This window comes from Ipomoea nil, unplaced genomic scaffold (assembly GCF_001879475.1).
Source record: "Ipomoea nil cultivar Tokyo-kokei standard unplaced genomic scaffold, Asagao_1.1 scaffold0943, whole genome shotgun sequence".
Lineage (NCBI taxonomy): Eukaryota > Viridiplantae > Streptophyta > Magnoliopsida > Solanales > Convolvulaceae > Ipomoea > Ipomoea nil.
This window is the reverse complement of record NW_017617371.1, coordinates 218,996-245,450: the sequence shown is the minus strand read 5'-3', so window position 1 is coordinate 245,450 and position 26,455 is coordinate 218,996. Positions and strand designations below refer to the sequence as shown.

The 26,455-nt window shown below is 33.9% G+C and overlaps 4 protein-coding genes across 4 annotated transcripts; 2 read left to right on the top strand and 2 right to left on the bottom strand.

The window, feature by feature from the left end:
• Positions 1–12: 12 nt before the first annotated feature.
• Positions 13–3,045, bottom strand: LOC109179683 (plastidic ATP/ADP-transporter-like). The gene is made up of 5 exons (XM_019329170.1): positions 2,263–3,045; positions 1,381–1,635; positions 1,142–1,285; positions 682–1,029; positions 13–583 (listed from the first exon to the last, which is right to left on the bottom strand). The coding sequence occupies exons 1-5, from the start codon at positions 3,043–3,045 to the stop codon at positions 224–226; spliced, it is 1,890 nt and encodes a 629-aa protein (XP_019184715.1). The 3' UTR covers positions 13–223.
• Positions 3,046–11,767: 8,722 nt separating this feature from the next.
• On the top strand, positions 11,768–14,280 carry LOC109179686 (V-type proton ATPase subunit c''1). Its single transcript, XM_019329173.1, has 4 exons — positions 11,768–12,000; positions 12,098–12,175; positions 13,589–13,759; positions 13,942–14,280. The coding sequence occupies exons 1-4, from the start codon at positions 11,888–11,890 to the stop codon at positions 14,108–14,110; spliced, it is 531 nt and encodes a 176-aa protein (XP_019184718.1). The 5' UTR covers positions 11,768–11,887; the 3' UTR covers positions 14,111–14,280.
• On the bottom strand, positions 14,269–15,435 carry LOC109179685 (caffeoylshikimate esterase-like). Its single transcript, XM_019329172.1, has one exon. It carries the CDS (start codon positions 15,362–15,364, stop codon positions 14,375–14,377), a length of 990 nt encoding a protein of 329 aa, XP_019184717.1. The 5' UTR covers positions 15,365–15,435; the 3' UTR covers positions 14,269–14,374.
• Positions 15,436–19,999: 4,564 nt separating this feature from the next.
• On the top strand, positions 20,000–21,854 carry LOC109179684 (U4/U6 small nuclear ribonucleoprotein Prp31 homolog). The gene has a single exon (XM_019329171.1). The coding sequence runs from the start codon at positions 20,267–20,269 to the stop codon at positions 21,737–21,739; it is 1,473 nt and encodes a 490-aa protein (XP_019184716.1). The 5' UTR covers positions 20,000–20,266; the 3' UTR covers positions 21,740–21,854.
• The last annotated feature ends 4,601 nt before the right edge of the window (positions 21,855–26,455 follow it).

Below are 26,455 nucleotides of genomic sequence, written 5' to 3'. Positions count from 1 at the left end.
TGCAGCAAGAAGGGGAAAACAACTTTGACTTAAAATATATATTAGAGAAAAATTTAATCAGTGCAAAGCCTGATTTTATACTACAGATTATTTCTACTGATCATAATAACAAATTCCTATGACAAAACAACATTCAATAACTTCTCCAAATTGTTGCACCTAACAACTTCCGATTATTCGGGAAGATATGTAAGAGCCTAAGGGGTATCGGTATCAATCATCATCACACGTTCCGGGGGCGGGGGTAGGGTTCAGCAGAAGCGCCGCCTTCGATGCCGCCTTCGATGGGGTTCACTGATGACGCTGAACCATTTCCACCTTCAGACACGACGGGGATTTTCAGGGCGGCTGCCCTCTCCATCTCCTTCTCGAGCTCTTCTTCTCGTCGCAAAGCAGTGAACTGAACATCCAAAGACTTAGCCGCTGACAACCATGCGAGAACGATAACCAAGAGAACGCCTCCGAGGTAAGGAGTCGAGTTGGCAAGCGAACCAAATGTTAATATCATGAATTGCTGTATCAAAGCTCCACCGGACTTCCCCAATGGATTGCAAACTACATCAATCGCGGCTTTGCCTTTCACCTGATGACACAACAATTTACAAACATTGAGAAAACATTTCGAAAAATGATATAAAGAAACTATATCATAGGTTCAAATTTGGGTGGGGGGTGTCGAACCTTGGTGTCCTCATCTAAGGGAATGTATGCCATTTCCTTGCATGGATCAAATAAGCTGTATTTTGCACTCTTACTGAAAATGTTCTGCATCGCGCCCACATAAACTGCCGCTAGAAGAGGAGTCATCCCGAACGTTGCAAGAGTAGGTGCGAGGGGGGCACCGAACAAAATAAGGGAAAAGAAGCCAACTCCAGTAAGGAGCAAGACGGTTGGCGTTATCTTTGCTGCTACTCCCCAACCATACTTGTCAAACACCCATTGGCTTAGCAACATCATTGTAAAAGTTGCAATTCCGGTGGCAGTTGAGAAATCGCCCATGAAAGATGAATACTCATTCGGGCTTGGGAACTGCAAAAATATGTGCACGAATGAGAAAACTAGTTCAAAAATGGGACGGGGAATAAAGTAATAAACAAAACAACATCAAAACACAAGGTCTTTCTAGTTTCTAAACAGTTACCTGAGCTTTGAGCTTCGATTTCCATGTAACCTCAACAAGGTTGATGCTTATACCATATGCCACCACCAATGTGGCAAGATTCCTAATATATTTTGAAGACGCCAAGAACTTCAAGCTCTCCATTGTTCCCATATTAGGCTTCTCCTGCAAAAGAGTTAAAATAGTCAGTAGAGTAGTAAAAACACCTAAAAATCATTTTTAAAAAAATGATCCTAAGCAGAACAGTTTCGATTGGTTACCTTCTTCTTTTGACTACGGGTAGGGAGAGAAACATTATGATTCACCCACCAATAAATAGAGCAAATAGCAAGCCCCATAAGAACCACAATAGTCATCATTCCTTTCAAGGATATGGCCCAACCATCAACTCCAGGACCCAAACTTTTTCTCAAATTCGAGAAGTACTTCACTGTACGGCCAGAGAAAATAAGAGCAACATTCGCACCAAGTCCAAACAAAGGATAGAATTTTTTAGCCTCATCAACCGTGGTTATCTGTAACAAAGTGATCAAAACAGTCAAGGGTCAATTGTACAAAAGTCGGAGGCATGGTCATAGAATACATAGAGGAACAAGCGGCCTATTAGATCAATGAAAGTTTCATGCTTAAAACATGAACCGAAAAGATATAATGCATCACGTAACCCAGTTTACTAAGCAGTTTGAAACAACCAAAATTTCACAAGCAATCAAGCAAAGCACTACTGGAAATTATGGAATTTCCAACCACCTGAAAGTGATTTTAAATCAAGTTGAAAGCAAAAAGTGGTCGGAAATAGCAACAAAGGTTTTTCAGAATACCAAAACTGGTCGAAACAAGGCTTTCGACTTGATTTAAGATCACTTTCAGGTGAAAGTTACATATTAGATCAATGAATGGCTGCAGAATCCACTACACCACTATGTTGTCATAATAAACATCAAAATCTAACAAGATAAATCACTTCTACAGCATAACATTTGATCACCCCAGATAAATCAAGAATCATATAAACAAAGAATTGAGCTATACCCTATTTATGCTTCCTAGTATAGGACTAGGAGAAGAATTTATATATATTAAAGCATACATGCATCTATAGATTAAAACCCATAACTAATAAGATACTGGGAAAGCATTACCTGATTAGCAAACCCCCAAAACAGGACTGAAACCACCACACTTCCCCAAAGCTCAGCCATGACATAGAACAAGCAGAAACTCCAGATCCTCAGAATTGCAATTGGGCCAAGGAACCTCGGACCCAGGATGTTTAGAAGCTTATCAGCAAGAGCTGTGGGGTGGAAATAGTTGCTGAGGGGGTACAAAACGAACCCAAAAGCCCCAAAGAAAGCGATGAAGGGCAGAATAACAGTATAGAAAAGAGCCTCCTTGGACAACACATTAGCTAATTTTGTGTATAAAATCATGAACCCTATTGCCATGGGCAAATTCACCCAAGTTTTCAAGAAAGGAATAATCTCGGCGCTCGACCCTTTAGCCGTGACCACCAACACATCTTTGGTGTCTCTCAGGATTGTATAATTGAACAAGATACAAAAGAACATGAGCCCGAGGGGGATGATTTTCTTCAGGGTGGCAACATCGACGCCCATAAACTTAGGCGACTCCGACGCCGCTTCTCCCCCTAACAACGGCTGCCCATCCTCCGCCGCCGCCGCCTCGGCCCTGCAGACGGGGAAACATCTCCCCCTTTGAGCAACCAACGAAGGCTTTCCAACAAAAGCTTCCAATTTCGGCAACCCACCGGCCGAAAGAGACAACCCATCAAACGGTTTTGCTTTCAAACCATTCGCACCATTAAATCTGTGCCTTAGTCCCCCCTGAGGCACTGGATAGGAAGCTCTGATTCTGGGCTTCGAAGGCAAAGATAGAAGCCCTCTAGTTTGTAAGATGGTATCCATTTCTTCACAAGCTCTCTCTGTATTTCCCGCTCCCTCTCTCTTTCCCTCCCTGTCTCGATAACACACCAAGAAATCCCCAAGATTTGACCTTTACTTCACGAGACGGAAGATGAGAGAAAGCGGATGAAACGGAGAAGGAGAGGGAGGGATAAGGCTGCGGATCCGGGAGGTTGAGGTCTTGTGAATACGGTATACAAAATCAATATATACTCCTCCTCGCTACCAAACCCTGCTCTGGAATAACGGGGGAGGCACAACGGGACAAAAGTAGACTGACAAAAATAACAATTAACCAAAAATCAAATAAAATATCTATTCTATATTTCTACTCCATATAATTTACTGCCTTGTTGCTAAAATTTAAAATCATTATTATTTTTTAATTAGTAACTAAGTAATGTTATTACTTACAAACATACCTATATACATCATTATTATTATATATAATATACACAATACACGTGTTACTTTCCTAAAGTCAAATATTAAGAATATGATTTGAGTTAAGAACAAGTTTGTAATTAAGTAATTATTACATAATTACTTGAATATGTGTAAGTAAAATTTGTTTTGTGACTTAGCTAATAAAATTTGTTTTTTTATTAAATAATTAATAATTTATTTTTTTTTGAGTGGAGATAAATAGAATTATTTATTTATTTATTTAATAAGACTATTTATCAATTCAAAATATTTTATGAAATAGGAAATTTATTAAAGTATACAACGATGCCTGTATTTGTCAAATAAAATATATGACTGTACGGTGGATAGCCTCCGTCCTGGTATCGTATCAAATTCATTATTGGGGACAGAATCACATAATAGAATTATATAAGGGAAAATGGCACTTTTTCCCCTGAGTTATATACTTATAGCACTTTTTCCCCCTCAATTATTTAGGTAAGCACATTAACCCCTTAAATTATTCTAAAAGTGGTTGTTTTTCCCCCTAATATATTAAATTGACATTTATACCCTTAAAATAAACATTTTATTTATTTTATTTCTCCAACAAATTATTGCGTATACGTAAGGATGACTACGATTCGGTTCGAAGTGAATCGGACACTATAGCAATCAAATTAAAAGTTTCTGGTTATGATTCAGATCTAGAACCCAATATTTGGATTTCAATTTATTAAAATTATGAATAAAAAAAATTGGATCCTGAACCGTGAACTGGCGGTTCCGGACCCGATTCGCGATTTTGAACCGTTTTTATTTTAAAATTTTATTTTTATTTTAAAAATAGTCTAAATTCAACAATAAATGTATTTTATTTTTTCAGTTCGGAACATGAACCGTCCGTTCCGGGGTTTTAATAAACTCTAAATATCAAGTTTCGATTCTAAATTGTAATTGAAATATTTCGGTTTGGTTGCTATAGTGTTTATTTGGTTTAAACCAAATTATGGTCATAATTTGTTGGAGAAGAAAAATAAATAAAATATTTATTTTAAGGGTAAATATGTCCATTTAACATTTTAGGGGGGAAAACAGCCACTTAAATAATTAAGGGGGGAAAAGTGCTATAAGTATATAACTCAGGGGGAAAAAGTGCCATTTTCCCATTATATAATTATAAATCTGAAACCTACCAATAAATTGAATTTTTTATTCTTCGACCAAAATAAGAGTAGGTGTGGGCGCGTTTGGTAGCCAAAATTTATTATTTGAATGCATTCTAGTATCTGTTCAAATATATTTTTTCAATATAATGAAGCATAAAGAGTCAACAAAGCTTTCATTAAGACTCGATCTCAAAATTACTACATATCATCTGAATATAAAGTATTTGGCCAAAATTTATTAATATTTATTTATTTTTTGCCATCGAAATGACGAAAAGATAGAGTATCATTAATTAAGTTTTTTTTTTGTTTTATTTTGTTATTATTATTTTTTAACTTAGGTGATTATAGTTTTGTTGGACTAATTTTAAATTCATAGGACCTCACCCCTAGAGCTATTGCGGAGATAAATCGCAAGCTGTGTAATCAGCGCACTGATCAAATTCTAATCTTCATGTTTGCACAACGCAAATTATGCTGTGCAACCGAATGCACCTTGCAAGGTGCATACGGTTGCAAAACGGCGCCGTTTGGGTTAAAAAAACGCGCGTCCCACTTAAAGAATAAATCAGGTTCGATTCCCGGCAATAGCATTTTTATATATCCAGAAATTCATAACTATATAACCACAATTTCATAACTATATATCCACAATTTCATAACTATATATCCACAGTGAATGAATGAAGTAAAAATCCACAATGAATGAATGAATGAAGTAAAAATCCACAATGAATGAACTAAATATCCACAATATATGATTGAACTAAATATCCACAATGAATGAACTAAATATCCATAAATTCATAACTATATAATCACAATTTCATAACTATATATCCACAATTTCATAACTATATATCCACAATTTCATAACTATATATCCACAATTTCATAACTATATATCCACAATAATGCCATTGCTGAGAGTCGAACCTGATTTTTTTTTTTAAGTGGGACGCGCGTTTTTAATCAAAACGACGTCGTTTTGAACCGTATGCACCATGCGCATGGTACATTCGGTTGCACAGCATAACTATTGGTTTGCACAATGGTCCAATCCAGACCTTCCATAATTATTGGGCCGTTATCCAATATATATTTCAAAGTAAGATTCAAACCCCAAATTACGGTTTTCAGTCATTACCTTTAAGTCAAACGATGAACCAATTACACTAAACTCGGTGAATATTTTGTTGGATTTTTGTTTTGCAAGTTAGAAGAGGAAAAAAAAAAAAGCGTGTTGTGTGCACCAATAACGCCCAACTTTTATCAGATATACGTTGCCATTGTTGACTTGAAATGAAGCAAACTACACATCTCATAAGCTTCCATGAACGTGCTGCCATGCACCATTTTTTTTCTCACAAACACACACAAATCTTCATTAACGGTATCAGATCATCTATGAAATATTTATCAATCAATCAATCATATGTAAAATATACTTACTTTAATCATACATTAATTGAATAAAATTGAAGTTTTGCCAAAACTATCATTTCTCTTTATCGCAAAATATCATACTTTATTTTGGGCCAGTGGGGCAAGAGGCTCCAAAATATCTTTAACCGCCATGGCACATGCTCAAGAGAAATTTGTATCGTTGGTTTGCTGAACACGAGCAGCATAGTGTGTATTGGAATTGGTCCCCCACGACATGGACGCCTTTCCGAGGACCTGCGAAAACCACGTGAATCCGCCTACCACCACCGCAACCCAACCTATCGCTCTCGCATCCACTTTACTATCTCATTCATATACCTTTTTTTTTTTAGTAACACATATTTTCTTCTTCTTTTTTTTCTTTTTTTTTTTTTTTTTTGAAGAGTAACACATATTTTCTAACTTCGATAAATTATACTCGTACCATGTGCCCCATAAAATTCATGAACTAACTCACCTTAGATTCATAACGAAATAAAATGGAGTAAATCTAGTTTCAACATTCAACACCAAATTATACATTTTATGAATACGAAAAGTTTAATTTAAACCTAAATCTTTAATATTTATGGCATGACTTGAGACATCACCTTATTAGTTATACTCGTACCATGTGCCCCATAAAATTCATGAACTCACCTTAGGGAAAATGGCATTTTTTCCCCCTGTGTTATATACTTATAGCACTTTTCTCCCCTGAGTTATTCATGCATTCACATTTGTCCCCTCAATTATTATAGAAGTGGCGGGTTTTCCCCCTGATAATATTTGGGTTCACGATTTTGAATCCAATTTGAACGGTTGGTTCAAACTTTCTTTTAAAATTTTATTTTTTTATTTTTAAAATATTCTAAATTCAACACTTAATGTATTTTATTTTTTCAAATCGTGGTTATAACTTGTTGGAGAAGAAAAATAAATGAAATATTTATTTTAAGGGTAAATATGTCCATTTAATATATCAGGGGGGGGAAACGACCACTTAAATAATTTAGGGGGAAAAAAATGCTATAAGTATATAACAAATGGAGAAAAAGTGCAATTTTCCCTAGATTTATTATGACGAAATAAAATGGAGTAAATCTAGTTTCAACATTCAATACCAAATTATATATTTCTAAATACAAGAAGTTTAATTTAAACTTAAATCTCTAATATTCGTAGCATAACTTGAGACATTACCTTATTACTGGTCTACTGGAAGTAAATTTGAAGTGACAACGTTTCTCACTAGACCAATGTCTTGAGCCAATTTTTACTCTCGTGGCTTTTACAACTTGTATGGTTCACATAATGAATTTTGAAAGAAAATAAATTCTATTCTATCGAAAATAAAATAGATCAGGAATAGATTTAAAAAATGCATTCGAGCGCTTGGTTGGATTAATTAAAGAATATCAATGCAATAAACATTCAAAAGACAAAATTACCATTTACATTGATATATGTAACAACAACAACAATAATAATAATTGGTTCGGTTCGATTTAGAAATCTCAATTCTCAACATGTAATAGTGTTATACCATAAATAATTAATTAGTTATCTATTTTGCCTACTAATTGAGGATCAAAATTCATGCTACATCCATTGAATTCAATCAAGCTCATTTAATGATATTATAATATTTTTTAAAAAATATTATTTGGAGAACCCAAGTGGGCGAAGTCAGAGTACTTTTATAGGTTATTTATATAGTATAACATTTTTTTTTGTTCATATCCAAATCAGTTAGCAAAATCAGAAATAACTGAAATAGAATGAAAAATGAAATCACCAAAATGAGTAGCACATTATCATAACCATAAACAACAATGTTCTACTCTATATGTAATATTTTCACTTCAAGTGTCATAGAGTCACACTTCACATACATACACCAAAAAAATAAGTTCCAATCTTTTTGAATGCATTAATTATGTTGAACGCCTAAATTTAACTTAGAGGGAAATGTCCATATACATATGCAAGCATATAAACTTAGGCGAGGCAACATGTGAGACTTGTTCGATTGTAGATTTACATGCGAGATATAGTGCCAGAGTGGACAAGCAGTGTTCGTATGCGATTAGGAATTAGGAATTAGGGATATATATTTACTTTATTATTATTATTAAAAAGAAAAAATCGAGTGATATTCAGTTCAGTTCGATTTTTTTATTGAACCATTAGGTTCAATTCGGTATACAAGAACTCATTACCATTTGATTGTTTGGTATATTACCGAACCAAAGTTCGATTCAGTTTAAAAAAATTGATCCATATTGTCACCCCTACTTAGCACAACTGTTATACCCTGCACCACGGTGCACATAGCACTGTGCGCCCCGCGCCTCCCAAAACGACGTCGTTTTGTTAAGTTGTATGGGGAGTCGACGCAACAGAGTGTATGTGTATTATGTTATATAATTATGTACATTATGTTATACAATTATGTACATTCTGGTATAAAATTATGTACATTATTTTATACAATTATGTATATTTTTTTTATACAATTATGTACATTTGAACACGTGATTTTTTTTAACAGTTAAAAGTTTATGTGTATTCTGTTATACAATTATGTACATTCTCATATACAATTATGTACATTTTCAAAACATGATTTTTTTAACAAGTTAACAACAAACACGGAAAATCAGAATTTTCAAAAAACAAAAAAAAAAAAAAAAAAAAAAAAAAAGTGCGTCGTTTTGCACCAGGGCACACAATGCAATGTGCACCCTGGTGCACGATATAAATTGCCTACTTAGCATTATGCGGAGTACATTTTGGCTATGTTTGGCAAACCTAGATGAAAAGGTAGCTGAAAGCTGAAAAATTATAAGCTAGGAGCTGAAAACTGAAGAGCTGTTATGCTTGAAAGTGTTTGGTAAAATTAGCTTTTTGATAAGCTAATAAATGTAAAAAGACAAAAAATGACATCTTCATAAAATTTAAATTATTTTGTTTACATATTAAAATTTAACATTTTGTCTTTAAAAAAATTTAACATTTTAAAATAAAATTATTATTATAATCATGATCTAGCATCCCATAATGAAGTAACAATATTGTTGCGAATCTCCTTCATCTCATAATAATAATAATAATAATAATAATAATAATAATAATAATTGCGGTGAAAGTTGATAAGGAGAAGATAAATTTTTTAATTGAGAATGATAATTGATGTCATTTCTTTAAAATAATAAGGACAAATATGAAGAAAAAAAAAAAGTTAGGAAGCTACTAGCTTATTTTGAAACGCTACCTAGGGCTCTGTTTGGCAGGGCTTATTTAAGAACTTATAGCTTATTTTAAGCTACTAATAAGATATAAGTTCTGTTTGGTAATGTTCCCCAAAATAAGCTCTTAACTTAAAATAAGAGCTTATTTTGGAACGCTACTTTAGGTAGCATTTCAAAATAAGCTCCTAGCTTCTTAACTTTTTTTTCCATCCTTATCCTTATTATTTTAAAGAAATGACATAATTTACCCTTCCCAATTAAAACTATTTTATCTTCTCTTTTATCCGCAACTTTCACCGCAATTATTATTATTATTATTATTATTATTATTATTATTATTATTATTATTATTATTATTATTAGGAGATTTGCAACAATATTGGTTCTTCATTATGAGATGCTAAATCATGATTATGTTAATAGTTTTATTTCAAAATGTTAATTTTTTTTAAAGACAAAATGTTAAATTATAATATGTAAACAAACTAATTTAAATTTTATGATGATGTCCTTTTTAGTCTTTTTACATGTATCAGCTTATCAAAAAGCTAATTTTACCAAACACTTTCAATCATAATGGCTAGTTTAACAGCTCTTCAGTTTTCAGCTCCGAGCTTATAGCTTTTCAACTTTCAGCTCATTTTTAGCTTTCAGCTCCTATCTTATAGCTTTTCAGCTAGGTTTGCCAAACAGAGCCCTAATGTAGCATTCCAAAATAAGATCTTATTTTAAGTTACGAGCTTATTTTGAAAACATTACCAAACAGAGCTTATAGCTTATAATAGTTTAAAATAAGCTATAAGCTATAAGCTCCTAAATAATGAATGATTTGGTCTCTCAATTATTAGGGAACTGTCAATGTAGTCCCCCAATTGCTTATTCATCGATTTGGTCCCCAAAAATAATTATTTTTAGTCGATTTAGTTACTTTGGCCGTCTTTTGTCGACGGCCGGAGGGACTAAATCGACTAAAAATAATTATTTTCGGGGACCAAATCGACGGTCGGAGGGACTAAATTGACTAAAAATAATCGTTTTCAGGGACCAAATCGATAAATAAGCAATTAAGGGACTACATTGACAGTTCACTAATAATTGAGGGACCAAATCACTGATTAACTCTAAGTTCTGCCAAACAGAGCATTTAACTAAATATAAATAAAAGGGAAAATGACACTTTTTCCCCCTGAGTTATATACTTATAGCACTTTTTCCCCATGAGTTATTTATGTAAGCACATTAGCCCCCTCAATTATTCTAAAAGTGACAATTTTCCCCCCTGATATATTAAATTGACATTCCTACCCTTAAAGTAAACATTTTATTTATTTTTCTTCTCCAACAAATTATTGTTTATACGTAGGGATGACCACGGTTCGGTTCGAACTGAACCGGACACTATAGCAATCGAATTGAAAGTTTCCGATTATGATTTAGATCCAGAACCCAATATTTAGATTTCAGTTTATTAAAATTATGAATAAAAAAATTTTGTTTCTGAACCGTGAACCAGCGGTTCCGGATCCGGATCGCGATTTTGAATCTTCTTTATTTTAACATTTTATTTTTATTTTTAAAATAGTCCAAATTCAACAATAAATGTATTTTATTTTATTTTCAGTTCAGAACATGAACTGACCGTTTCGGTTCGCGATTTTAATAAAATATAAATATCAAGTTTCGATTCTAAATTGTAATTGGAATATTTCAGTTTAGTTGCTATAGTTGCTATAGTGTCTGTTCGGTTTGAACCGAATCATGGTCATAATTTGTTGTAGAAGAAAAATAAATAAAATATTTATTTTAAGGGTAAATATGTCCATTTAACATTTTAGGGGAAAAAATAGCCACTTGAATAACTGAGGGGGAAAAAATGCTATAAGTATATAACACAGGGGGAAAAAATGCCATTTTCCCTAAATAAAAATATTGAATATGAGAGGCCAACAGTGAACAGCCCAACAACAATCGTTATACAGTGCCTTGCGCCTCCCAAAACGACGTCGTTTTGTATTCTGTTATAAAATTATATGTTTTTCAGGTATAAAATTCTGTACATTCGAAACAGATGATTTTTGTGTTTTTAAAAAAGATTATGTATTTTCAGGTATAAAATTATGTATTTTCAAGTATAAAATTATGTGTTTTCTATTATACAATTCTGTACATTCAAAACATGGGAATGTTTAGTTATAAAAATTATGTGTTTTCATATATAAAATTCTGTGTTTCTATTATACAATTCTGTACATTCGAAATGTGATATTTTTTATTTTTTTTAACATCAAATACGCGAAAAATTCAAAATGACGTCGTTTTAGGCCAGGGCGCCCAATGCATTGTGCGCCCTGGTGCACGGCATAATTTGCCGCCCAACAATAATTGGGCTAATTCGTGCCCTCCACAAACAGAAATTCATATTTGGACCTTCAGCCCAATTTTATTAACAACCTAAATATAATCAAGTCGAAGGGTTAAGCGTCACTTCGCTCCGGCCCAAAGTTCTCTCTCCATCTTCATCCTTCCCCATTCCCCTATCTACCGATCTCTGAAATCTGAATCCATACTTGGCGAACTTCCGATCTCACGATGGGTGGCGATTCAAGCTCATGGTCGCGAGCGCTGACGCAGATCTCTCCCTACACCTTCTCCGCCATCGGAATTGCCATCTCAATCGGCGTTTCAGTTCTCGGTGCTGCCTGGTAAATATCCTCTTCTATTTTCGCCTCTATTGATTCAATTTCCTGACGTTTTTCCTGTTTCCAACACCTTAACTCACTTATAATTTTTGCTATTTAGGGGGATCTATATAACAGGAAGTAGTTTGATTGGCGCTGCGATCAAAGCCCCTCGCATTACCTCCAAAAATCTCATCAGGTACTTTTGTTTCGGTTTCTATTTCGTTTTTTGGATTTTTTTTTATCCCCCAGTATACCATTCGTTTTGAAAGTATTAGATTTTTCTTTTTGGAGAACGCATTAAACTTAATGTATTGGAGACTGAACTTACAAGCTTATTCTAATTTTTATTGGTATAATTAATCACATATTAATTCTTAATTTGATGGGAATCTGTTCAGGAGGAATGAACAGTATTCATGTGTAGCCCTTTTCACTAAGATAGTCACTCATATGGAACAACTTTTGCTCTAATTGTTAACACTACTATTTTGATTAATTTATCTTTAGAGTGTACAGAAAACTGCAAATCAACAGAAAAGAATATTGTCACTGATAGCAATGGAATAAAAATCACAATGCTGAATACTTCTTTCTCTAGGAAGTATGATGTAGGTAAAATAGTGGAAATTGTGTTGTTCTGTAAGAATTCTAGATAGAAGGCTCTCTATAGTCATCATCAATTCCAAAGGTCAAGGGTTCGATCCTTGGTTTTGGGTATAGAGCAGCCTTAAATCTCTAGGTTCCCACCCAATAGAGGTGTCTACAATTCATTGAGGCGATTAATCATTGTGTGACTGTGTCCGACGGTGGAAACCCTGGGCTACACCCCAAAAAAAAGCCCATATACATTAGTAGACTTACAGATTGGAGACAAGAACCACAAATTGTATAATTCAACTGAAAGAAACTGAAATGGCTCAATTTTCATTCTTGTTTTAGTTCTTTGTTCAATCTAATCCTAGTTTCTGCCGTTTCATTTTGGTCATTTGTGCTTGGATTCAAATCCTTGATTCCTTGTTAATATTTTAATGAGTAATACCAATTCTAAGCCACTGCTATAGCTGCACATCATATCTCCACCTTTCTTCATGAACCAGTCTTATATGTTACTTTTATGAGTCATAATGCTATATACCCCTCCTATTTTTCTCCTCCCAATTCATCCCTCATGACGTGTCAATAATCTAATTGGTGAGTAAGTTCTCTTTTTAATTAGTGGTGGGTCAGCCCATTCATGGAAGCCACATCAAGAGATAAATTATTGGAGGGGAAATTTAGGAGGGGAATAAAGAATTTTCCTACTTCTATTTCAAATGCAACCCCAAATATTTCTCATCCCAGAAGTTGTTTGAAATTTCACTTTTAAAGTGTAATTTAACTATAAAACTATTATATGAAGTGCCGGCAATGGCTAAAACTGTTTTCCAAACCTAGATTGATTAGTTGAATTTGACTAAAGATTTTCAACCGTGGAAACATTTTTAGAAGGGAGTATAATTTAAAGATTTCCAACACGGTGGAAATACCAGAAAAGGGAGTGTAGTTTGTAATATTTCCAATGCCACTGCATAGCTTTATAGCTTATGTGCTTATGCTCCACTTTTTTCAGTGTAATTTTTTGCGAGGCAGTTGCGATATATGGTGTCATTGTGGCTATCATTCTCCAAACGAAGCTTGAGACTGTTCCTTCCTCCCAGATGCATGCACACGAGTCCCTCACAGCTGGCTATGCAATTTTTGCCTCAGGGATAATTGTTGGCTTTGCCAATCTTGTATGCGGGTAGGCTAAAAATGTTTCTCCTTTTTCATGATATACTATCCCATTACATTTTAGTTATAGTCGCAAAATATTTTTGCTATTTCATCATATACCATCCCATTACATTTTAGTTATAGACTTATAGTCATAACCTCTGCATTATTCCAAGGTTTCTGATTATTTTTCCTCTTCTTCTAACAAAGGCTGTGCGTTGGAGTGATCGGTAGCAGCTGTGCTTTATCTGATGCACAAAACTCCACACTTTTTGTCAAAATTCTGGTGATTGAGATTTTTGGTAGCGCACTGGGGCTGTTTGGTGTCATTGTGGGAATAATCATGTCAGCTCAAGCATCTTGGCCATCCAAGGCTTAGTGAGTTATGTAGGGTATTTTGTGCAGTGTAATAACAGTCTTTTACTCCCATCTCTCTTCTTGTGTGTTCTATATTATTTGCATCTGCGCACGTATTTCGGAATCAATAATCTGTGTTATTTGAAGTTTACAATAATAAGCTATTGTGCTATTTTTGGCTAACTTGAAAAAGCTTTATTGTATTTGATTTCAAAATACATAGGATATAGTTCTTGTTGTTCTAAAGGAAACAGCTGATACAACTGATTCTTTGTCACCCTTAGCATTATGCATTATGTTTTGGTCCATATTTGGCTGCTCTTTCATCAATCCATTCCTTGACATCAGCCAAAACTCGATTGGCATCCTCATCGGGCTCGCCTTGGATCAAGGAGTGATACAGTCCTTCGTACAGCTTCAGGGTCTTGTCCTCACTCCTTGCCTTCTCGTACAGCATTTCTGCTCCGGCAGGAGATGCCACCCCGTCGGCTGTACCATGTGCAACCAGAAACGGTACGGTGATCTTGTCGAAGTTTTTCTGAATGTACTCGGTTTTATTGGCTATTTCCCTCATGGTTCCGACCCTCGGCTTTCCTACGTACTTCCTTGGATTTCTAGCCATGATTTTAAGCTTCTCAAGGTCTCTAATGGAGTTCCCGACAGCTTCCTCGTTTGGCATTGCTGCCCATGTATCGGCCTGCCCGAACAGCAGGCCGTACATGAACAGGAGCACCTTCGAGGGCTTCCTGTTCTCAGGGATGACGAGAAGTGGAGACGATAAGATGAGGCCGGTCCAGGTTCCGGGCTCTGACTGGAGGTACATGAGCGTGGTGATCAGCCCGCCCATGGACTCCCCGAACAAGAAGGCCGGCAAGTGCTTGTACTCTTCACTATACCTCACGCTCTCGAAGAAGCACAGCGACGTGGCTGCCACTTTGTCCATGTCCCCGATGTACCCGCGGATGCCTCCGGAGCGGCCGTGGCCGAGGAGGTCGGCGGCAAAGACGTGGTACCCCCACGTTGCAACACTTATGCATATCCTCTGGAAAAGCCAGCCGGAGTCAGTGCCGTAGCCGTGGGTCATGAAAACAGTGGCCTTCGCCGGTTGGCTGTCGTCCAGGGGACGAAACGACTGCGTGAAGATGGTTCCGTTAGGGGTGTCGAAATATGAGTGGGTGTGGCGCACACCTTGGGAGGCGTAGTACTCCTCCTCCGGCATGTCGCCCCAGAAGTTGGGGGGCGCCGGCGCCGGCGGTTGGGTCGCTTCCGATTGCATTTTGGATGGTGGTGATTACTACCATTGCAGAATGGGAGATGATAAGGACTCAATAGTGGAGTGGGTTAAACGGAGGGTGACACGTGCACTGTTATACCAACAAAGACAAACAATGCAAGAGTCAGCACAGACACTTGTCAACAACTACCGAAGAAAGGTGATGTTGAAATTTGGCAGTGCTTGTCTATCTAGTTGCGTATTAACAATAACAATAACATGTTTTTGGTTGGGTAATCTCACTAAATTGGTCAGGATAATTACAAAATTATAAGTTCAATTTTTAATGGAAGCTATCTCTTAACTTTATAATATGAGATGATTTTAATTAAATTAGTCAAATTATTGATTTAGTAATCACTTTACATCTTAGACACAACTCCAAATAATTACAAGGTTATAAATTTGACTCTTACTTTTTAATTTGAGCGACTCTTAACAAGAACGGTTTATTAACATTTTTAATTTGAGTGAGTAAGTTAATTATATATAACTTAGATTACTTTATCTCTTTAATTTAGATTAATTTACTTGACCCTTTGTTACTTAAGATCAGAACATAAGAATTATCGTACACAGTACACACTATCACTACCGAGTAGTGATTAATTAAGAGTTTTTTGTCACTCAAAAAAGTATATATTGTAGTTGTCATACACACTACACTTGCACTTACTCGTAACTAGATTTTAATGCTAGCCCAAGTTCCAACATTTTTATACTTTGGATCAGGTCCAATCAAGATCTTATGTGATAGCATAAACTCAATCGTTATGCTATGGACACAAGTAACACTATCGTTAGGCAGTTATCCCCCTTTTTTTTTTTTTTTTTTTTTTTTTTGTAATTTTAGACCGTTTCGTTATAAGAGTATATGTTCATAATTTTATTACTATATGTTAATAACTGTACATTCATAACTCCATAACTGTACGTTCATAACTCTATAATTGTACATTCATAACTCTATAATTGTACATTCATAACTCCATAAATGTACATTCATAATTTTCGAAGCTCTATGTTCACAATTTTAGAGCTCTATGTTCATAATTTTAAGTTCATAATGTTAGAGCTCTATGTTCGTAATTTTATCACTATATGTTCATAATTTTAAGTTCATAATGTTAGAGCTCTTTGTTCATAATTCGATCAATAACTGTACATTCATAATTCTATAACTGTAGATTCATAATCTCATAACTGTAGATTCATAACTCCATAACTGTAAATTCATAACTCCATAACTGTACATTCATAACTCCATAATTGTACATTCATAATCTTCGAAATAATTTTAAAGCTCCATGGTCATAATTTTATCACTATATGTTCATAATTGTAAGTTCATAATGTTAGAGCTCTGTGTTCATAATTGCATAACTGTACATTCATAATCCAAAAAAAGATAACGTCGTTAACGGCAAAACACGCGCAAATTTTTTTAAAAAAACTAAATGACGCGTTTTTTTTTTAAAAACGACATCGTTTTGGGCCCGTGTCCACATTCATTGTGGACACGGGTCCAGGGCATAATTTGCCGCATAAACTTAAAATGGGAAGTAGAGGTTTAGAGTTATATTACGAGATAAGAGTAGAGGAGGTGGAAATGCATTAATTAACGACAGTCTGATGAGGATTAGAGTTGTCAGAGTGATTGTTGCAAGAATAAAAGTACAATATTGGGAATGAAACAACATTATATTCATTATTAGCTAAGTACAATTGATATAGCTTATATTTTAGGAAGATGTTTACATTCCTCCTGGATATTAGGTCCTTTCTATTTGGTTAATAATAGTGCGCCTTATCAATAAATGACGGCACTTTTGGTCTATCTAGCCAAGTACATTTATTTATAAATAATAATTAAGTGTTGCCTTGACTTGAGAATACCTACTATCAGGACGGAGTCAGAAATTTAGTTGAGGGGGGACGAAATAGTACAGACGGATTCAGAAATTTTTTTCAGTAAAAGCGAAACATTAAAACAAAAGAGAATATAGTTGTAAATATTATTGGATATGGACGAAAAATAAAACACATCGAAACTTTATAAAAATATTCATAACAAAATATGAAACATAATTAATGAATTGTAAAACTATGTTAATACCAATATTTGAAACCTTGACATCACTAATGCCAAATATGTGGTCTACCACCTAATCTAAATCACTCTTATTCACATTTTATAGTTTTTTATACTAATACTAAAACTTGTACTATATATACATATATACATACAAAGACTATATATGGGGTGGGGGTGGGGTGAGGGGGGGGGGGGGGGAGGGGCAGCTACCCCTGCCCCCTGGCCCCGTCTCTGCCTACTATTATCTTCAAGTATTGCAAAAATCTTGTCTAGACACTGATTAATCGGCACTTAACGTATCATCATAATCGGTGGTCTAGGCGGCTAGGCGTCGACTAGACTAGGCCGCCTAAGCATCGACTAGGTTGTCTAGTCGGCCGATTAGTTTTTTTTTTCTTTTCTTTTTTTTCTAATAGGTTATTTCACTCAAAATGACATTGTTTTAAGCGAAATAACCCTAAATAGTTCAAATTCTATATGTTTTTTAGGTTAATAGTTAATATTTTAGTATTAATTATTAAAACATTAAATAGTTTATAATTATTAAGTTTTAAAGAATTTAAAAATTTTAAACAAATTTTTTAAAAAATAAAAAATACATGGACACCTAGGAGCGTCTAGTAATTATATTTTTTCAACCATGATTTCAAGTAAAAAAGAATAGCTATATTTTGCAAATAAAATTTGATTCGCATTATGCCCATAGAGTTTGACTTTTACTCGGAGAAAGACGATATAGCTAACCTAAATATTTTAATATTTTTACTAATGTAAAACTAATTTGAATTCGACTTAGGGTCCGTTTGGAAACCTAAAAAATGACTTCTGAAAAATATTTTCTGAAAAATAAGTCATTTTTTAAAAAATATTTTCCTTTCTAGTGTTCGGCTGCGCAACGGAAAACTGTCTTTGTGTGTTTGGTTCATTTTCTAGAAAATAAGCAGGAAAATGAATAGAATTGTATACTTCAACATTTTAATTGTTTGGTACTTTTGATAAAATTCTTCTATAAATAACACTAAGCCTTTAGGATTATATATATATATATATATATATATATATATATATATATATATACACTATGAAAGGAGAAGTAAAGAAAGTTATGTGAGGAGGAAGAGGCTAGAGGAAGAAGAGTTGGAAAATGACTTCCTAAAAAAAGGGAAGTCATTTTTCTCCCAAAACATACGTATTTTCCTTTGACTAATGAATCATTTTTCATTGACCTCATTTTTCCTCCTCTTGCCAAACACTGAAAATTCAGAAAACATTTTCCGTAAGTCATTTTCTGGGTTTTTAAATGCATCCTTAATTAAGGATCCGTTTGGAAAGCAGGAAAATGACTTCTGGAAAATGTTTTTCGAAAAATGGGTCATTTTTCGAAAAATATTTTCCTTTCCGGTGTTTGGCTGCATAACAGAAAATTGTCTTTGTGTGTTTGGTTCATTTTCCAGAAAATGAGTGAAAAATGACAAAACACAAAAGCAAATAATATTCATTAAACACTAAAATAATAAGTAATCCATTACAATTATAAACATAATTTTTTACAACTTTATCCAAAAATAAAATAAAATTTTAAAATGTTTCTTAAAAAAAAAAAATTGACAACTGTCCACCAGCTTCATCTCCCCAGAAATTGATTTCCAGTGTAGATACAACAACCTCCATCTCTCTTTGACCAGCAACCTCCGTCTCTCTCTCTTTATTCTCCCAGCGCCTTAACAGCAGATCCCACAGCCTCCATCTCCCTGTATCTTTTTTCTAAACCAGCAGCGATGGTGGTTAGCGGCGATGACCGGAAGCGGTGGCTTGTTTAGGGGTTTAAATAGATTTAGGAGTTAATATAGATATAGGAAATTAGATGGTCTTTTTGTTAATTAAAAATTTAAAATTAAAGAATTCTTAATTATAAATATAATAATTTAGAAATTTATTTTTAGATATCAATTAGAATTCTTAATTATAATAGTTTGAGTAAAGAACCTGTTAATTAACATTATTGTTCATTAGAATTCTTTTACAGGTTAATTCACATTAATGGATTAATCCAGTAATTAAATAATGAATTAATCCAATAATTAACTAATAAATTAATATGTGATGCATAATGTTAATTAACGTGCAGGTTATTAATCTTTCACTAATAATAATCAGATAATTTGATATATATAATAATTAAGTAATAAATATGTTTAAGAAAGTATATATATTTTTGTTAATTAGAAATAAAAAGAGTTTCCTAAAAAATACAAATCTTAAATATTTTGTAAGAAAGTACTCAATTAATATCAATTTTATTTTTTTAATGATGTGTCATCTCTGCATTTTCTGCCGGTGTATAGCATCTAATATTAATCCTTTATTTATTAGGACTCTATTATCTATATTAGACTAGGAATATATTATTCGTGTTAGAATAGGATTATATCTAGCATCTCTATATATTCTTTCATGTACTCTCAAACATTAATATTGAATACTGAAAATATATTCTAGAAGGCAGGGAATTTAGGGTTTAAAAAGCGGAAGGGAAGGGAGGATTTACGATCTCCGCCCCCGTCTCTCTCCCCTGCGATTTTCGCTCTCCGTCCCGGCGACAACGCCGAGTAGAGCTTTGAACTCCGCCTCCCCTGCTTCCGGTCTCCGACGAAGTTAGGTGTTTGAGTGTTTCTGCTTCCAGTCTCCGCCTCTTCGGCTGGAAATCGAAGATTTGAAATTCAGAGTCAAATTACTTCCCCAACATTGTTCTCCAGTCTTCAAAAAACGTATTCGAGATCGAGAAGCCATTAAAGGTGAGACCTAAAATCATGGCTGATTCTTTCTTAGCAGATTTGGATGAATTATCTATGGCGGATTCTTTCTTAGCAGATTTGGATGAATTATCTGACAATGAAGCTGATATTCTCGATGCTGAGCACATGGAGGAAGATGTTGATGGTGAGCTTAACTATGATGATCTGGATAGTGTCTCTAAATTGCAGAGGACCCAGCGTTACATCAATATTATGCAGAAAGTAGAAGAAGCCCTAGAAAAGGGTTGTGAAAACTCAGAAACAGTGATGGTTCTAGAAGATGATGATCCGGTGTACCAGCTGATTGTAGATTGTAATGCATTGTCAGTTGATATTGAGAATGAAATTATTATAATTCATAATTTCATACGTGATAAGTACCGCTCAAAATTCCCAGAGTTGGAGTCTATTGTTCACCAACCAATTGACTATGCCCGGGTGGTTAAGAAAATTGGGAATGAGATGGACCTCACCCTTGTTGATCTGAAAGGAATTTTGCCTCCACCTGATATCATGATTGTTTCGGTTACAGCATCAACTACAAATGGCAACCCACTGCCTGAAGATGTGTTGCAGAAGACAATTGAAGCTTCTTGTGATGCATTTGCTCTTGATTCAGCAAAGAAGAAACTCCTAGATTTCGTTAAGAGTCAAATGGGGTATATTGCTCCAAACCTCTCAGCTATGGTAGGAAGTGGTGTTGCTGCAAAACTTATGGGGATTGCTGGTGGTCTTTCCTCATTGGCAAAGATGCCTGCTTGTAATGTGCAGCTTCTTGGCTCTAAAAAGAGCAACCTTGCTGGGTTCTCTACACCAAAATTTCGCATTGGATTCCTTGAGGAGACAGAAATATTTCAGAGCACACCTCCTTCTTTAAGGACGCGTGCCTGTCGACCCTTAGCTGCAAAGGCTACTCTTGCTGCACGTGTTGATTCAACAAGGGGAGACCCAACGGGGAAAACTGGGCGGTCTCTCCTAGAAGAGTTTCGTAAGAAGATAAAGAAATGGAAAGAGCTACCTCCTGCCAAACGGCCTAGACCACTTCCTGTTCCATATTCTGAACCTAAAAGAAAGAGGGGTGGATGTAGACGGAGGAAGATGAAAGAAAGGTATGCCACTACAGACATGCAGAAGCTGGCTAACAGAATGCAGTTTGGAGTAGCTGAAGAGAGCTCATTGGGGGATGGTTTGGGTGAGGGATATGGAATGCTTGGTCAGGCTGGAAGTGGCAAATTACGTGTATCTGTTGGGCAGAGCAAGCTTGGTGCCAAAGTAGCTAAGAAATTTAAGAAGAATTACGGAAGCAGATCAGGACTGAGTTCAAGTTTAGGCTTCACTCCTGTGCAGGGGATTGAACTGTGGAACCCAGAAGCATATGTAAATCAACTTGGGTCAGGAACCCAGAGCACATACTTTTCAGAAACCGGGACATTTTCCAAGATCAAGAGAACAAAACGCTACTTTCAGAAGAAACAATTTGAACAATGAATCGTCTTCGTGTTTATTCTTCTTGATTGCACAAGTAGCTTAGCAGCTAACAATTTTCTTATCCATTCGTAGAAACAAATTCTTTCTTTCTGTTTAGTAAACACAATTTCCTCCTTGGGCCGTGGAAATATTCCAATACTATTACTGCTGTCACAATTGCCCCCTTAATGGAATAAATTAAACATAAATAATACAACAACCAATTTGTAATTTATTGCTTACATGCGGCCAATGATATATTGAAGATTAAAAATATTTTTCTTAAAAAGTTTAGACAGATGAAATGTTTTAATAACTTTTCATATAATTTAATTGGTATGCAATTATATTTTCATAGTAACACTACACATTAACCACACCAAACAACTTCTTAGAAAGCTTAACAGTTCTTGACTACGAAACGTCTCTAAACTCAATTATATTGCAAAGTTACTGTGAAATGGCATGTGGGAGTCCCACTAGGCTCTGCCAACTACTCCAATTTTTTTATGTGTAGCTAACTCAATTGATTGGACTTATTACTATAAAATCTTGCTTTAATGTTAGTGTAGGAGTTCGAATCCCACTGAAAGTCTAGAGGGTCATTGTGAAACCTTGACCAAATAGATGTGATGAAAATTTCTTGTGCTCAGAGGCAAGAGGTGAGAACTTGGGAATTCACTAAGCGACTCGCAATTTACCTCCCCTAGTAACTCTTGGGCAAGAATTTTGAGAATTTAGAATTAGTATAACGTAAGTTGAGAAACTATATGTATCAATCGTTATATCGTGGACCACTAAGATACATGTTGTTTTTTGTATATTGCAAGTTTATTTTTAATATGTTCATTATATTTTGATACATGTTCATTGATAGTGTATTACCTAAAAATAAACTTATAGTACAATAAACATGTAGTACACTAAAAATGAACCTACAGTATATTAAAAATAAACTTATATAAGTAGTCCATCTTAGACCATCTCCAAAGAAGATTGCAAAACAAGAAATTGGTAGAAAAAAAAGGCGGATTTCGCCTCCAACGTAGACGCAAAAAGAGCAAATTAAAGTTTTTGTCAATATAATGGTGAATAGTGTTACGCCAAATATGGCGCAAAGTTTTATTCCTACCTCCCCCCCTCCCCTTTTTTTGGTTAAATAATTATACATAAATTTTATATTATTAAACATAAATTATATTATTTGAAAGATCTCATTAAGACAATTAAAACAAGACTCATATTGAATATAGATTCACGGTTGAAAAATCAGCGTTTTCCAAATTCATTTCCGACCACTGCACCCAAAAATTGGTCACAAAAAGTGACTTTTTTATTTTTTTTTATGAAAGGTTATAGTGGTCGGAATCCGACTACTTTTCCTAAGTGGTCGGAAATGCCGACCACTATTTACATAGTGGTCGGAAAGGTTTTGCCAAATTCAATTTTTTAAATTTAAAATGTTTTTCTGAGCATCTTGAAGAGTGGTAGGAAATACCGACCACCGTATAAAGGTGGCTGGAAATCCTCATTATTTATTATTATTATTATTTTTTATTGTTGTGGTTTTAAATGCAGAAGGCTACATGATTTATTTTTTTATTATTGATTATTTCACTCATACTTTTTTTTTTTTTTCGATTTCAATCACAAGGATGTAGAGAGTTTACTAATAGATACCATCTCACCATTCATGCTATATAAAAAATAAGACTGTGCCCTTTCCATGTAGATACATGAAATCATTTTCTAACTTCAACTCTTTAAAATCTTTATTCTTGTTAGGACGTATTCTACAATCCTAGTTCTATTGAGTTTCATAATCCTACATAATGTATATATTATCGTGTAGTGTACTGTGTACTGTGTATTATTCTTATCACAAAATACAAACATTCATATGGTATCAGTAGTCTAGGTTTTCTCATGGCATCCATACTTAATTGATGGCTTTGTCGCTCTTTAGTCTGAGCGAACCATCTCTGACGCTGCTACAGTGTCTCCTGCGCCGGTGGCCATGATTACCCTTTCAACGGCACATCACTTTGTTCTATAAAACTGGCGTAATGGATTGTATATCGTCATGTATTTTACTATATATTATTTTTACCCCATAATACAAACATTCATCATTATAACAATTATATATATAAAATTTGAAGAAAACCCAGTAATTGATAATATTAGTATATAATTATAATAACATTTTTCTTGATAAAAATTATAGGAAATACACATTTATAAATACTTAAAATTTGAAAAAATGTAAAGGCACTAAGCACATATGATATATAGACATATAATATTATCTTCAACATCTTAAAAATCGTTGTTTATGTGCATTTTTTTTAATAAAGACAACGATTTTATGTAACCGTTGTTGTTGGTGTGTTGTTTTTAAGCACATTTAATACACAATACTACAAAGACAACGGTTTTTTAAAAGCGTTGTCTTTGCGCGCCCTTTTTTTAAGACAACGGTTTCTGTATGCCACAAATGATCGAAAAAGTGATCGGAACACCAAAAAATTGTGATTTTCAACCACTTTTCGGTGGTCAAAAATCTGAAGATTTCCAGCCGTGATTAGTTAAAAATTAAACTAAATAAAATATAATTTTAACAAAATTAAAATTACATCAAAAATTAAATGGTACTAAAATATTATTATTTACATCACAAATTATATTTTATATTAAATTAATTAAATTAATTAAATTCAAACTAATAAACTTTTAAACTTTAAGAAACTAAATTCTTTTAGTTTAGAATAACATTTAGCGTAAAAATTTAGTGTCATTGGGAGGAAACGAATAAAATTTAACGTAAAAATATTCTTTTGATGTAACATATAATAAAGATTTTTTTGTGTTTTTGTGTAAATTTAGTTGCAGTAGACCATGATGATAACATAGTAGCCTTTCCAACTTGGCCGAAAATCTTCCACAGGGATGGAGAGTTTGTGGCACAAGCATTCAATCCCAAGGTCCTCATGGTTTTCAACTACGATACAAAACAACATAGTACAAATAACACATCAATATCTGGGATGGTCCCAATGTTTATTCTCCGTGCAACTCTCAGCTTCAACGGCGTTACTTGCGTTGCAAATTTGCAACCATCAGCTGTAGCTGTGGCGCCAAACTCATGGAATTTGTGCGTGTATATATATATATATATATGTGTGTGTGTGTGTGTGTGTGTGTTTGGTTCATTGATTTATACATAAGGAATGTGAATTAAAATCATAGTTAATGTTTGGTTTATAACTTTTTGAAAGACAAATATGAAATTTGTTGTTTAATTAAAAATCATATTCCTTTAATTAGAACGGGTATTTTTCTATCTTATTTATAATCTCAATCGCTTCAATAACCGATAAAATTATAGACTGGGAATAGTCATATAAAGTAAGAATAAAATTTAAGTATATTCAAATCTTGCCAACCGCACAAAGTACAGGTATCATAAGATCAAGTACTCCAGTTGGACAATTATATTGAAGGAGACGTATCAAATTGGAAAAATATAATTATTCCCGCTTATACTTATAGTGATGCTATACATATTTATTATTCAATTTATATTATATTTAGGAATAATGTTCAAATTGGCCACTGAACGTAACCTGAAAATGCAATTAGGCCACTGAACGAAAAAAAAAAGTGCAATTAGACCATTGAACACTCAAAAAATGTGCAATTAGGCCACTGAACTTTCCAAACGTATGCAATTTTACCAGATAGCAGGTTACCATCAATTTTAGCAGGTGACATGCTTACGTGGCAGCTTAGTTGACATTTTTAATAATTTGTAAATAATTTTTAATAATTAATTTTAATAATAAATTTTATAAAAAAATTGGAAAAATTAAATAAAAAATAAAATAAAGTCATTTTTATTTTTTTAAAAAATAAAATTTAATAAAAAGTTATTATTAAAATTTATTAAAAATTAATTAAAATTTATTAAAAATGGCAACTCAGCTGCCACGTAAGCAGATAACCTGCTAAAATTGAGGGTAATCTGCTATCAGGTGAAATTGCACATTTTTGGAGTGTTCAGTGGCCTAATTGCATTTTTTTTTCGTTCAGTGGCCTAATTGCATTTTCAGGTTACGTTCAGTGGCCAATTTGAACCTTATTCCTTATATTTAATATGTTAAGCAGGTGCGTTGTTATAACACTTAAGGTGTGTTGTTCTAATACTTAAGATGCGTTATGTTTCTTCTTCGCGCACCATTCTCTGTGAGTCACAGGTAGTTCAGACCATCAAGAAGAACAAAACTTTTGAACTGAGAGGTGATTCAAACCCTCAAGAACAAAACTTTTGAATAAAACTTAATGTGCATCATTTTAACACTTAAGGTGAGTTGTTATAACACTTAAGGTGCGCTGTTCTAATACTTAAGGTGCATGTTTCTATTACTTAATGTGCGCCATTTTTAGCTCATTTCTTTCAGACACGCGTTTTTTTTTTCTTTTTTTTTTTTTAAAAAAAATTTTCATTGATTTGAGCCATCAACCATATGACCGTATGGGAAGCTTTTACTGCACTTGAACCTTTCTCTATATTAGCATTTCTTTAAATAAACAAATTAATTGTTTCATATCAGTTTTTTTTTTTTTTTTATATCAATCAATGATCTAATATGCTCTTTTTTCTTTCTTTTTTTTTTTTTTTTTTTTTTTTTTTGTAATTTCTCGTTCTAAATAGAAATTTTAAAATGTAATTGACAT